Consider the following 12,774-nt stretch of genomic DNA (forward strand, 5'->3'; position numbering starts at 1 on the left):
CCAGGTTCCTGAATCAAGCAGAGCACCTGGAATCAGATTAATCCATCAGAAAAGTCAAAGACCTTCATATTTTGTCTGATGTAATAATAATAATAATAATAATAAACCTTTATTGTCATTGTACAACCTGTACACGATGAAATTAAACGAGCCTTCCCCCCACCCAAAAAAACACTCAATCTCTTATCAAACAACACACCAACCCCGAAAGTCTGTTGCACTATATTATTTTCCGTTCAGCAGCCTAACAGCCCACAGATAGAAGCTATTTTTTAGCCTGTTGGTATGGCTAATTATACTTCTATATCTCCTGCCCAAGGGTAGAAGATTTAAGAGGTGATGGCTGGGGTGTGAGTCATCCCTGAGAATTTTTCTCGCTCTCCTAAGGCAACGATCCCTTGCGATGTCATCTAGCAGACTCAAGGGACAGGCCATGATATTATGTGCTGTATTCACCACCCTCTGTAGAGACTTTCTGTCATGGTTGTCAGGCCAGCATACCACATACATTATGATAGAACATTATACAAAAAGGATTGGCGATGGTGCTGAAAGTAAGTGGTGCTTGAGTCAAGCACTGCACATTCTACTGATGTTGGCTTGGAAGTTTGTGCTCATGGTGCAAACTCTTGTTGCTAGGCAGAAGACTATCACTCAGTAGTAGATCCCCATATCTGACACTAGCCATGCATGCTGGGGCTGCTTGGTATTGGAGTTCACCAACATGTGGAGGGCAAAAGGTTGCTCAACCTGGTGTGTACGATCCTAAATTCAATCCTTGGGACTTTAGCCTGAGGTCATGGAGAGCCTTTCTGAGTAGGCAATACAGTATTGTTCCATGGACCAATAGTCTGCTACAGCACAAGGCAATTTCATATTTTCAGTGTCTTCAAGACTATCATTGCAAATTTCTTATGTCTATATGTTATTTCAGGTAGAAATTTTAATGAGAATGGGGACCTTGTAGACTGGTGGAGTCCAGCATCTGCAACAAATTTTAAGACGCAATCTAAGTGCATGGTAAACCAGTATGGAAACTTCAAATGGGATCTGGCTGGTGGACAAAATGTATGTCCCTTCTTTCTTATCGAAATGCTTACATTTTTATGCACATTCTTTTATTTTATTAGATGAATGCTTTGATGGTGTTTCCTGCTTAGCAGGGGGTTGGACTGGATGGCCCTTGTGGTCTCTTCCAACTCTATGATTCTATGATTCTATGAAACATATTCCACATGGTAATGGTGGCAGATGTTGAGAGACCTAACAGCTTCAAAAGGAAACTTAACCATGTGAACAAACCTGCTGGAGGCCAAATTTAGTTTCTATTAATATTTGTATATTTCTTTCATTTATGAATTCCTCCGAATGAGGCATCTCAAAGCATTTTACAATATAATGACATATATAAAACAGTTATGTAAAGGCAATTGCATATAAAAACAATTAACGACTATAAATCTAATACCAGGTTAAAACAACAAGTCAGGTCAGGTCCAGGATGGATCCCAACTGAGATAAACATTTCTGAAGACTTGTTGAAAGAGGAACATCTTTAGCAGGTGCCAAAAGCCAATAGAGAAGGCACCTGTCTCTTATGCAGTGGAAATTCCAAAGGGCAGGTACCAGCACACTCAAAGTCTAATTCCAACATCATGCTGATTGGACATCCTGATAGGATGGTACCTGCAGGGTGCCCTTTCCTGCAAAAAGCATTTATAGGTTGGGGTAAGACAATTTTTTAAAGGTATCCTGGTCCCAAGCTCTGTAGGGGTTTGCAAACCAGTGCCAGTACCTTGAACCTAGCCCAGTAGCTAATTGGCAGCTGGTGCAATTCATTCAGTAGTGGAATATTGTGATGGTAGTTGAGCCACCACACTTTGCACTTCCATAGAAGAAAAACATGTACATGGGTGCAAATAACCCCTTACATTTAAATGATTTGTATTCCTAGAGGTGCCTTTGCCAAGGTTCACAGATAAAGTCCAAGAAATAATGCTGCAGTTCAGATATATCATTAAATCATGGTCTAGTGTTATGTCTGCGAGCTTTTGGTTGCACATTAAGCCCTCCCATCTCATCTTCCTGTAAAGCCAGGATAAAGAGATTGGCAGCATCCACTGCGCAAACCTCTCTAGGTTATTCCATCACTGAGAAGATCCTCTTCCTAGTAGTCACCCCTAGAAGTATAGGGGTGACCACTAGGAAGAGGATCTTTTCAGTGATGGAATAACCTAGAGAGGTTTGAACAAGGCACTTGGAGCAGGATCTCTCTAGAGGATAGGTTTCAAGTAGGTACACGCAGGAGAAGGCAATCTCACAAGTAACCTAATCTCAAGCAATTAAAGCTTTTTAAAGTTAAAGCCAGCAGTTTAAATTGTACCCAGAAATGGACTGGGGAGCATCAGGTGTGATATAGTCCTAATCAATATATTCCTGGCCCTATTCTGGACCAATTTCAGTTCCTAGACTATTTTAAGGCCAACACACACAGCAATAGTCTGAACAGGGGGTTTCCAGAAAGTGTGGCCAGCTCATTTCTATCCAGTTATGGTGGTTCCTGGTGTATCAGTCAAAGCGAGTTAATTTAGAAGAGGAAGCAAAAGCTTTCAATCTCCTCCTCGTGGCCTCTCTGAAGGGAGGGAGGAGAGGGGAACATGCACGAGTCAAAGGCTCACTGATAAAGCTCAGGCTAACTGCTGCTTGGGCACGTAGCACTAAACAATGGTTCAGTGTTGTATTCAAAGACAGCCAATTTGTGGCTAATGGGACGTGTGGATCCAGAATTGGCCTCCACAGTCACTTACAGACTCACTGTTAAGACTGTGCTCATGGAAGACAATCTTATTCAGCTCCAAGTGATAGCCAAAGAAGAAGATGACTCAAAATAGAAAATGACAAAGAATCAGTAATTCAGCAATGCTGTTTTGCTGAGGCTGGGGGTGATCGGATGAAGTGGTAGCAGATCTCCCATGAAACCAAGACTCTTCCATAAAGGTCATGTCATGTAACGTCTCATTGAGCAGGGTCACATCAAGGTAAAAGACTGGTTCAGGATAAAGTAGCTGGACTTGGCAAGATGCGACCAGATATAGTCAGGTCTTAACAGCACCATGGAGAGCTCCCACAGAGCTCTGCTGGTTGTAGCTCTCCCCCTGTTGACAGTCATAGCCCTCTGGATGTTGCCTTGTAGACTTCATATTCTACATTCCACATCTAGATGGTTGGGAATAATCCATTTTCTGACCTTCAAGCCATGACTCATTGTTCTTCCAAGAATTTCATTCTGCACTCAGGCAAAAAAAAAAAAAGTCAGTAGCATTTTGATTTCTTCCTTTTCTCTGCAGCTCAGCGGAATCAATACCCTTGGTGAAAACATTGCCGATAATGGTGGCATCAGACAAGCATACAGGGTAAGAAATGCCCATTTTCTCTTACTTCATATGATTGTAAGTTGGTGCAAATTTGTTAAAATGTTGGGTTGTTTGGGGTTTTAATTTTTTTAAAAAAACTATTTATATGCCGCACAAGCTGCTTTATTAAACTCCTGAACTTTAGTTACCTGGTCTTCAGGGCCTAATCTGTACTTCATAAGAACATAAGAAATGGACCATCTTGTCCAGCATCCTGTTTTCACAGTGGCCAACCAGATGCCTATGGGAAACCTTCAAGCAGGACTTCAGTACAACAGAACTCTCCCTCCTTATGCATGCTTCTTCCCTTCAAGACTACAACCCTCATTTCCTACTTCATCCCTAGTCTCCCTCTCCTCTCCCTGTCCTTCATTCTCCCTCTTCATTATGAAGAGAGTCAGGGAAGTTAGGGAAAGAGAGTTAGGGAATTGTAAACCACTCTGTGATCCTCAAATCAAGGGTAGTATCCAAATTTAATAAATAGTTATTTTTTCATTTATTGCATGTGCCACAATTCACCTGTTTTCCTGGGAGGAAGGTCCAAAATAATTTTTATTTTTATTTTATTGCAATTGCAAACATCATCAGTGGCTGGACAGGAAAGGGAGGCAGGGAATGGGAACCCATGACCCTCCAGATATTGCTGGACTAAAACTCCCATAATTCCTAGCCATTGGCCATGCTGGGTGGTGCTGATAGCAGTTGCGAGTCCAACAATATCTGAACCAGATTCTCCATCCCTGATATAGATGGTCCAGCAACTAGGGTGAGTAAAAGGTAGATTGGGATCTACTGGTGGACCTCTGGGTGATCTGCAGTAGATCAACAAGCGTTTTTGACCACCAGTTGATTAACAACAGCAACAACAAAATGACTCCTCCTGTGCCCTAAAAACCCCCACTGCTGAACACAAGAAAACTTGAGGGATAACCCAGAGTAGAGTTTTGTGTTGAGGAACAGTGAGTTCTGTTGAGTTCTGGTACTAAAACAAAAGATGCCATCAGGTTCCTGGCCTCACAATTCTTTAATTCTAAGTGTGCAGGTTTGTGCTTTTGCATCAAGCTCTGGTTCAAGGTTCTGGGAGAAAGGAAGTAGCTCCTGCAAGCCTTCACTCTGCCCAGCCCTGATTCAAAGCAAGGGTGAGCGGCACAGTGCCCAAGTGGCTTGTTACAATACTGAAAATCCTAGGTGTCTAAAAAAAATTGTATAGTTGGTTGCATTTGTAAATTTGCAAATGCAACATAAATCATGAAGGGAGAGAGGGGGGGGAGAAGCCAAATGAGTTATGCTTCTCTTTCCCCATTGCCTCAGAATTTCCACATCCATTTATTGGCAACTCATTCATACCATGTTTCACACTTTCTGTCCTAAGCTACAATTATGCTTCTTTTGTTATTTGGAATGCCATAAAACAAAATCACCAAACATAATTTTGATGAGTCAAATCAATAGGGTCCCCACCAAAGCTATATACTAAGAACTTTCCAATTTTCCACAGTTGTCCACAAAGAGCCTTCTTCTTCTTCTTCTTCTTCTTCTTCTTCTTCTTCTTCTTCTTCTTCTTCTTCTCATCATTATCATCATAATCATCATCAGTATCATTGCTATGCTCGTAGAAGTTGCTTTTAGGCTATGCTAAACTGCGGGAGGCAGTGCCAAACTGCGGGAGGCAGTGGAGGATAGGGGTGCCTGGCGTGCTCTGGTCCATGGGGTCACAAAGAGTCGGACACGACTGAATGACTGAACAGCAACAACAACAATTAAAATCCAATTCCATGCAGACTTGCTGAGACCCTCCGGAGCAGACTTCCTCAGCCTCGGCTCTCCAGATGTTTTGAGACTATAATTCCCATGATCCCTGACCACTGGTCCTGCTAGCTAGGGATCATGGGAGTTGTAGGCCAAAAACATCTGGAGGGCCAAGGTTGAGGAAGCCTGCTCCAGAGTATTAAATATCTAAAAAGCAAAATTATGTGGGTTTCTCAGGAAGAAATGAGTTACAGCATTTCCATAAACTAAACTACATGCACACAACTCAGACTTGACATGAACAAGAAACAGGGTGGTATTCAGCTAAGTGGTATTCAGCTAAGAGTAGACCCCCATAGCATGAATGGACCTAACTTAGTCATGTGTCTTGGGAAGAATGTTTCTTAATGAGGTGGGAAGCTTGGACTTTCACCGTGGCGTTAAGCAAGAATTGGGCAAATGTGGTAGGTAAATAAATAGTGCTAAAAAATAAGGAAAGCAAATTCTGTCTGTAAAATACAGTTCCGATGTGAATCTTTCTCAAGGGCAGCCATAGAAAAAACAGTTCCTCCCTTCTATTCTTGTTATCTTAATTAAGAGTACAGAACACACAGTAATTATTAGCCGAATGTCCAGGACAAAGTGCATTCTAGCAAGAACCACACTGTCATTCTTTGCTTGTACTGAGATTATGGCTCTTTTATCTTTCTTTTTACGTTTTTCAAAAGTTTTCCCAAGTGCGTAGTCACAGTAAAGCAAGATGAACTATCCCAACATAAGAGACATAAAAGCCATCTTCCTTCCATGTGGTTTTTATACTAGTATAATGTGATTCCACCGCATACAGGAAACAATTTTTACTAATGGGTCCCAGTGCGTTGTGAGTCATGCGATATCTTCCGCAAGGGAAAACTGACTTGCTTCTAAATTTCTCTTTATACTGTGCTGGAGGAGTTGTGTGGCATCCACATATATTCTGAAGGTGGCACTGTGCCATCTTCATGCTCACGTTGTGATCCCTGCACTCTGAAGCAGCATCCAGCAGGGATGAAGTGTCTGCTCGTCAGCTGATGGACACAGTTGTTTTGGAATGGTCATATTGCTCTGTTTCCAATTGGTGTATGTTCTGCAACTTCCTGCTGAAACCCCATAACCTTTTCATACCATGTTGTCTCAGTCTTTGTCCTGCTTTCTTTGTGCTATAGCCCACCCCCCCACTGGCCCACAAAAATGTGGCAGCTTTGGAGAAGAATTGTGGAGCAACTAATAATGCAGAATAATAATAATAATAATAATAATAATAATAATAATAATAATAATAATATCAATAATAATAACCCACCACTAATGCACTGTTATCGGATCAATAACATGTTGGCATAATGTTCCTGGAGGTGCCCATAGACAAGGACACGAAGTGGCAGAAACCACGATTTCTCCTTCCCTAGTTTTGCACTTGATTCTCATCGCAGTTCAAACTCAGTTGGATTTCAAGGTGGCCATGATCTCTCTTCCCTTCCTCTTCCTTTGGCAGGCCTATCAAAAGTTTGTAGAGAAGAACGGAGATGAGAAGCTGCTCCCTGGACTTGACTTCAACCATAAGCAGCTGTTCTTTCTGAACTTTGCACAGGTATTATACTCTGCTTGATTGAAAGCTTTGGAAATTATTTTGAGTTGCAATTTCACAGTTAAGTTGGAAACAGCAGGCTGGCTTTTCTCCTTTTAATGTGAACTGGCAGAATTGCTAAATCAAGCAGCCTTCATGGCAGCAGGGCCGAGAGGAGAGTGGCCTGTCAGATTAAGTTAATCGCTGCTAAGTGCACAGAGGCATCCAGGAGGTGAGTCTGTAAAGCGCAGTTAATGTGTGGTCATGTACTAGTGCCGGGATTGAACCTGCTCTCTGATTTCCTGAAAGTTTCCTTCCCCGGAGAAAAATGGTTCTGTTTCTCTTCCTCATTCTGGGGGCTCTTTAGAATGTCTTTATGATTTTCATAGGTGCTGAGCTTCCCTTTCTACTGTGAGGTGGCTGAGGGTGTTTTTCTTTCCATTAAACGTTTATCCCAGTGCCTTGCAGCATCCCTGCTTGCACAGTTACCTCATGACATATTCCTCTGGGCATTAATTGAAGTGCAGGAATCTACAGGGAATCATAGAATTGTAGAGTTGGAAGGAATCCTGAGGACCATCTAGTCCAACCCCCAACAATGCAGGAATATGCAGCTGTCCCATACGGGAATTGAACTTGCAACCTAGGTGTTATCAGCACCATGCTCTAACCAAATGAGCTATCCATTGCTAGATAACAGAGGCTGCCCACTGAACCCCTGAAGTTGATGCACTTGCTGGTTTTGCTTCTCTAAGCTAAATAATTCCTAAATAATTCCTTTTAATTAATTAAAAAAAATTGCACTGAATTTAATCATATATATATATATAGTCATATATATATGACTAAACAATTAGAAGTAGAAGAAAAACTGCATGGGACACAGCCTTCCCACATCCCCACTACAGGAAAATACAACTGAAGCTTATGCCACAATATATTTTGTTAGTCTTTAAACCCTGTGGCAGGTAATGTGCTACAATTGCAACAGACTAACATGACCAGTGCTCTGGAAATCAAAACTACTGTGTCACTGCTTTTAAATAATCATTTCTGCAATATTTTGTGTGTGCGTGCGTCTTCTTTTAAAGGTATGGTGTGGGACATACAGGCCGGAATATGCTGTCAACTCTATTAAAACAGACTCCCACAGCCCAGGCAAATTCAGGTTAGTATTTTAAATCGTCCATTTTCTTAAAGTTTTTTTTAAAACACACACACACACAAAATTCACACCTTTCTCACAAAAGTCAACAGCATAGTTAAACAAGTTAATCTTTAAGACTCTTTGTCATGCAGAGCATATTTTTCCATGTATAAGACTAGGTTTTCCCCCTTTTAACAAAATGTCAAAAATTAGGGGGCGTCTTAAACTCTGGGCCATCTCCCCCCATTTTCTTAAATCTGAGTCCCCCAAAATACATTGGGCGTCTTATAGACAGAAAAATACAGTAATTGTTAACTGCCCACAAGAGGGCTTTGGGAAGGAGATGGGAGGGCTTTGAGTCCTCCCCCTCCTTCCCAAAGCCTAGTTAGCATTTTCCCAGCTTTGGGAAGGAGATGTGAAGGCTCTAGGACCCTGCCTGAGCCTTGTGCCTCCTTTCCAAAGCCAGTCACCTTCTGACCCACCTTCGGGAAGGCAGCACAAGGGCTGGGAGGGGGGATTTTGGCCTCACGCACAGCACCATATTACCCAGGTCCACCACTGAAACATTCCCTGCATTCTAAGGTGCTTGTTACTAGGGCAGAAGACGTGGGTTCAAATGGCTTCCACCACATGTTTTTTTTTAATGTCTGCTTCCTGGAACAATTTGTGTTTCATCATAGTGTGGGAGAGCAGTAACTGTCTCCACCCTTTCAACAGTGCACAACAGTATTACTACCACCCAAACAGCAAATGGCTATTTGGATAGCAGTAGAACTGTGCGGAGAGCCACACAAAAATTTGGCCTTAGAAATGTGTTCATCGCACCCGAACGGGTTTTTAAAAATCCAGTTTGCAATGTATACATTGATTACCCATCACAAGACATCGGTTTCTCCATCCTGTTCTGAGTTCACAGGATGGTCCAGATAAATATCATTTGAGAAATGCAATGTTCTATTAAATCAAAGTGGATTAATAATGGAAAATAAAAAGATATTGTGATAGATGAGTGAATGCCTTTGTGCTGCTATTAAACAATTCTGAGCCTGTGCTTTTACCTACCTAGTATACTTCTCGTCAGTATTCCTTCCCCCCCCCTTTTTTGCAAATGCTCACTTTATCAGTATACCCTGCATAACCAAATATTTATTGAATGCATCAACTGTTCCTGAAGCTGGCCTCAGAATGGTATTCTCATGTGGGTGTGCTCTCAAGGCTTTGTTGTTGTTTTTCCAGGAAATCTGTGACTTTCTCCCTGATGCAATTATATTCCAAAATCCTACATTCAGCTGAATTTCTCAGCTACAGTGTTTGCTTTGGATGGGGCAGTTCCCAGGACATTTGCCTGGTTTGCCTTTTATCCATTTGCATTGCTGATTCATTCTTTGAGATCATTGCATATCTTTTGTTTGGACACGGTTTTTAGAGTTCCGTAACAAGCACTGCATTTCATTACTGACAAGTCAGCTGTAAATATATACACTCCACTTTGGACAACACATTCAGCCAATAGTAACTGTCACAACCACTGGGTAGTAATTCCTAGTGGTGAGTAGGAGGGCATCATCACTTAAGCATTGTGGGATGGCAGCTTTCCTTTCCCCCTTCCTTGGTAATCTATGTGCGGGAAAGAATGCACAGGTCTCCTGGCCTGCCTTTATGCTATATGTTCCAGCTCCCAGTTCCTAGTTGCCTTTCCGCAAAGACACTGCCCCGTTCACAGTGAGAGGCGTAGGAAGGTCAGGTGGTACCCGGTGCAGAAAATTTCTTGTCACCCCCCCATTGATTCCCCCCCCCCCCGCAAAAATGGTTTTACGTTATTTCATATTTTCTTACAAATGAATAATAACAAGTAATAATAATAATAAACTTTTATTTATATCCCACCCTCCTTGGCCGAAGTCGGGCTCAGGGTGGCTAACATCAGATACATAACATTGGTATAAAATCAAACAATAATTAAATTACCTCCTAAAACATCTCAAAATCAAATTAAAGTCTAATTAGATGGCTTTCCACAGGGTTAGGGTTGGGAACAGGAAGTGCTCCACTGAACTGAAATTTCAGCCTTCACAACATAGGAAAGCAGCCAAGTAAACAGCTATTTTGGTGGAGGAGGGTCAAGATATTAACCAATATGCATGAAATTTCATATATGGCTATATAATCCCTAGTATAGTAAGATAAGACCATTGGAGCAGGCATTTAAAAAAAAGGTTTTTTATGAACCGCCCTAGTAGGGCAGTAATTGTTCCTTGATAATTTGTCACCCCCTCCATTATGGAAAATGGGCTGGCCCTGCCCCTTGCTACGCCCCTGGTGAGAGCCACCTCTGGGGGGAGTGGTTTTGCAATGGCAGCCACATTGCAAAGAAGATGGTTGCTTTTTAAAAATGTATATTTCATGGAACTGCTGCATACCAAGTCAGACAATGGGTCCATCTAGCTCAGTATTGTCCGCAGTGACTGGCAACAGCTCTCCAGTTTTTCAGATTCATCTCTCCCAGCCCTACCTGAAGGTGCTGAGGACTGAAACTGGGATCTTCTTCACGCAGTGCTAAGATGCCATAGTCGTCTCCCTATAAACTGTATGCTTCCTGAGCAAGCAGCAGAAGTTGCTGCCCTGGGAGTAGTTATTTATGAAGCAGAACTAACATGTTCTCGTCTTGTTTTAAAGGGTCCTAGGAACGTTGCAGAACACAGCAGAGTTTTCTGAAGCCTTTAAGTGTACCAATACGGAATACATGGATCCCGTGAAAAAGTGCCGTGTTTGGTGATGAAGCTACATAGAGCGGACTTGAAGGAGGAGAAGCTTTCCAGAAATCAAGAATGTTTTGAGGATGGCCGGAGTGGATTTGTCACAAAAAAAGGAACGATAACAGAGACATACCAAGCGATGCATTTTCTAGAAAGGGAGGAGGAGGAGGAGAAAACCTCGCTAAGGCAGCGACTGCCAACAATTACTCTGACGAAACTCGGGAAATGATAAATCACTGCATACTTAAGGGTTCTTCATTTCTTTCCCTGCAATGATCTTACCATTTTAATCCTGCTTTCCATTTAGCCTGCAGATTCTATTTCATGATTTACCCTTTCCATCGCCACGTTTTTTTCTGTGAAAGTGAGTCCTACCGATTTCAGTGAAACTTGTTTCCAGGAAAGTGCATTCAGCCTTAATGACCTGCTGTCCCGTGAAGGTGTTCTGATATTTATAAATCAAATGAAAGAAGGGAGCACAAAGTAACACATTAGCTTGGACATGTGTCAAGTGAGTCAAAAGCCTACGATGTGGTTTCTCACACATCTCCTATTACGGCTTTGTGAGCTTGTGTCTCCCAATGTGGCCTTGGGAACTGCAGGGCCTGGAGGAAAAAAGAACCCTATAAGGGACCCTAGCGATTTGCAATTTGTAAATGCTCGAAACTCAGTGCACCCTTTTTTTAAAAAAAAGAAAAGAAAAAGAAAAAGCAGTTTGCATCTAGAAAGCACCAATGGCCCCAGCCATGGTGGCAGAAAGCTTGTCACACATAAGGAATTTCTGTATTTACAACAAAAGACGTGCAGGATCAGCAGGGGACAGGTGAGCATTACAATACAGGTGAGATGTGGAACCATATGGGAGATGGCAATGCTTACCTGCAAACATCTGGTTATGGGTGCTGTTTCTTGAGAGGTTGTGGTTGGCACTGTCCTGTGCTCTGCTTTGACATCCACAATCACTGGATGAAGGCCAAGCCACCAAGTAGATCTTCTCCTTCCTCACTACTGTTTTCATCCTCATGGGAAGCAGGTAGTGGTGCAAAGCACTTCTGACTTACATATTACATATGGCACCCTTGCCCATACAAGACGCCTTCACCTCATGGACTCGTCTCCAAGCTTTCTTCTGTTCCTTTTCTTTCTTTCTTTCTCTTTCTTTCTTTCTCTCTCTCTCTTTTGTGTGAAGCCATCTTCATGAGAACAACCCAAAGAAGAAAGTGTGATCTACTTAAGGGATTAACTGTTGACCAAATTTATTGTTAGTTGCTTTCCAGCCAAAACCTATACTGTAGATAATTTATGAAAATTTTAAAGCATATGTTGTAATCACTACAGTTGTAATCAAAAACTCCTTCATGTTTTTTCTAAGATTTTCCTGCTTTTTCTCAAAACTTTGTCTTTTTGGTTTTTTTTTTTCAAAGAAGACGACGAAAAAGTATTTGTAATAATATATATGACCATACTTTTTATATTTAATTCTGAATTATACCGGACATGAATTGTTATATATTATTACAATGGGTGCATTTTGTTAGAGTGTTGAGGTACAAACCATTCAACAGATGATTTAAGTCTCAACACAGAGATCTCTACTAATAAGATATACAGACTGGTTTTGAGAAGAACTTCTAGAAGCCGGTTCTACAAATGTTAGGACTTTCAAATGTAGCACAAAAGTTGCTTGTGATTCCTTTGAACCAACAGGACATTTTGCTTCAGTAATAATGGTGCATATGTAGGCATTTACATTATGTGGACCCTTACTAGTGATAAGTCTTTTAAATCTGCTACAATAGTTTTCAAATGCCCTACTGCAGGTGGCCAAGGAACATACTGCTTCTGGCACTGAAACACACAGATCTTTCCAAATAAATTACTACTTGATACCTCAGATGACTTGAATGGGTCCATTTCTGAGCATTTGAGGACTGCCTGTGCAATTTTTTTTCTTTTCAAGTTTGTCATCTGATAAAGCATTGTGATAATTAAATTTAAGCCATGTGTCCCTTATTGCTTGTACTGTTGCAGTACATCTTTGCTTGGCATGGAAGGGTGTAACACACACACACACACACACACACACACACTCATTTGACACTA

General features: G+C 41.6%; 1 protein-coding gene across 1 annotated transcript in view; it reads left to right on the forward strand.

The window, feature by feature from the left end:
* The window catches only part of MME (membrane metalloendopeptidase), a 61,842-nt gene extending 49,277 nt beyond the window's left edge, over positions 1 to 12,565 (forward strand). Inside the window, exons 19-23 of the mRNA XM_033150478.1 lie at positions 935 to 1,068; positions 3,348 to 3,413; positions 6,697 to 6,792; positions 7,860 to 7,936; positions 10,592 to 12,565. Of these exons, the coding sequence (XP_033006369.1) occupies positions 935 to 1,068; positions 3,348 to 3,413; positions 6,697 to 6,792; positions 7,860 to 7,936; positions 10,592 to 10,691 (473 nt within the window). The 3' untranslated portion in view covers positions 10,692 to 12,565. The remainder of the gene's footprint in view (positions 1 to 934; positions 1,069 to 3,347; positions 3,414 to 6,696; positions 6,793 to 7,859; positions 7,937 to 10,591) is intronic.
* The last annotated feature ends 209 nt before the right edge of the window (positions 12,566 to 12,774 follow it).

This window comes from Lacerta agilis, chromosome 5, assembly GCF_009819535.1.
Source record: "Lacerta agilis isolate rLacAgi1 chromosome 5, rLacAgi1.pri, whole genome shotgun sequence".
NCBI classification, from domain to species: Eukaryota; Metazoa; Chordata; class Lepidosauria; order Squamata; family Lacertidae; genus Lacerta; species Lacerta agilis.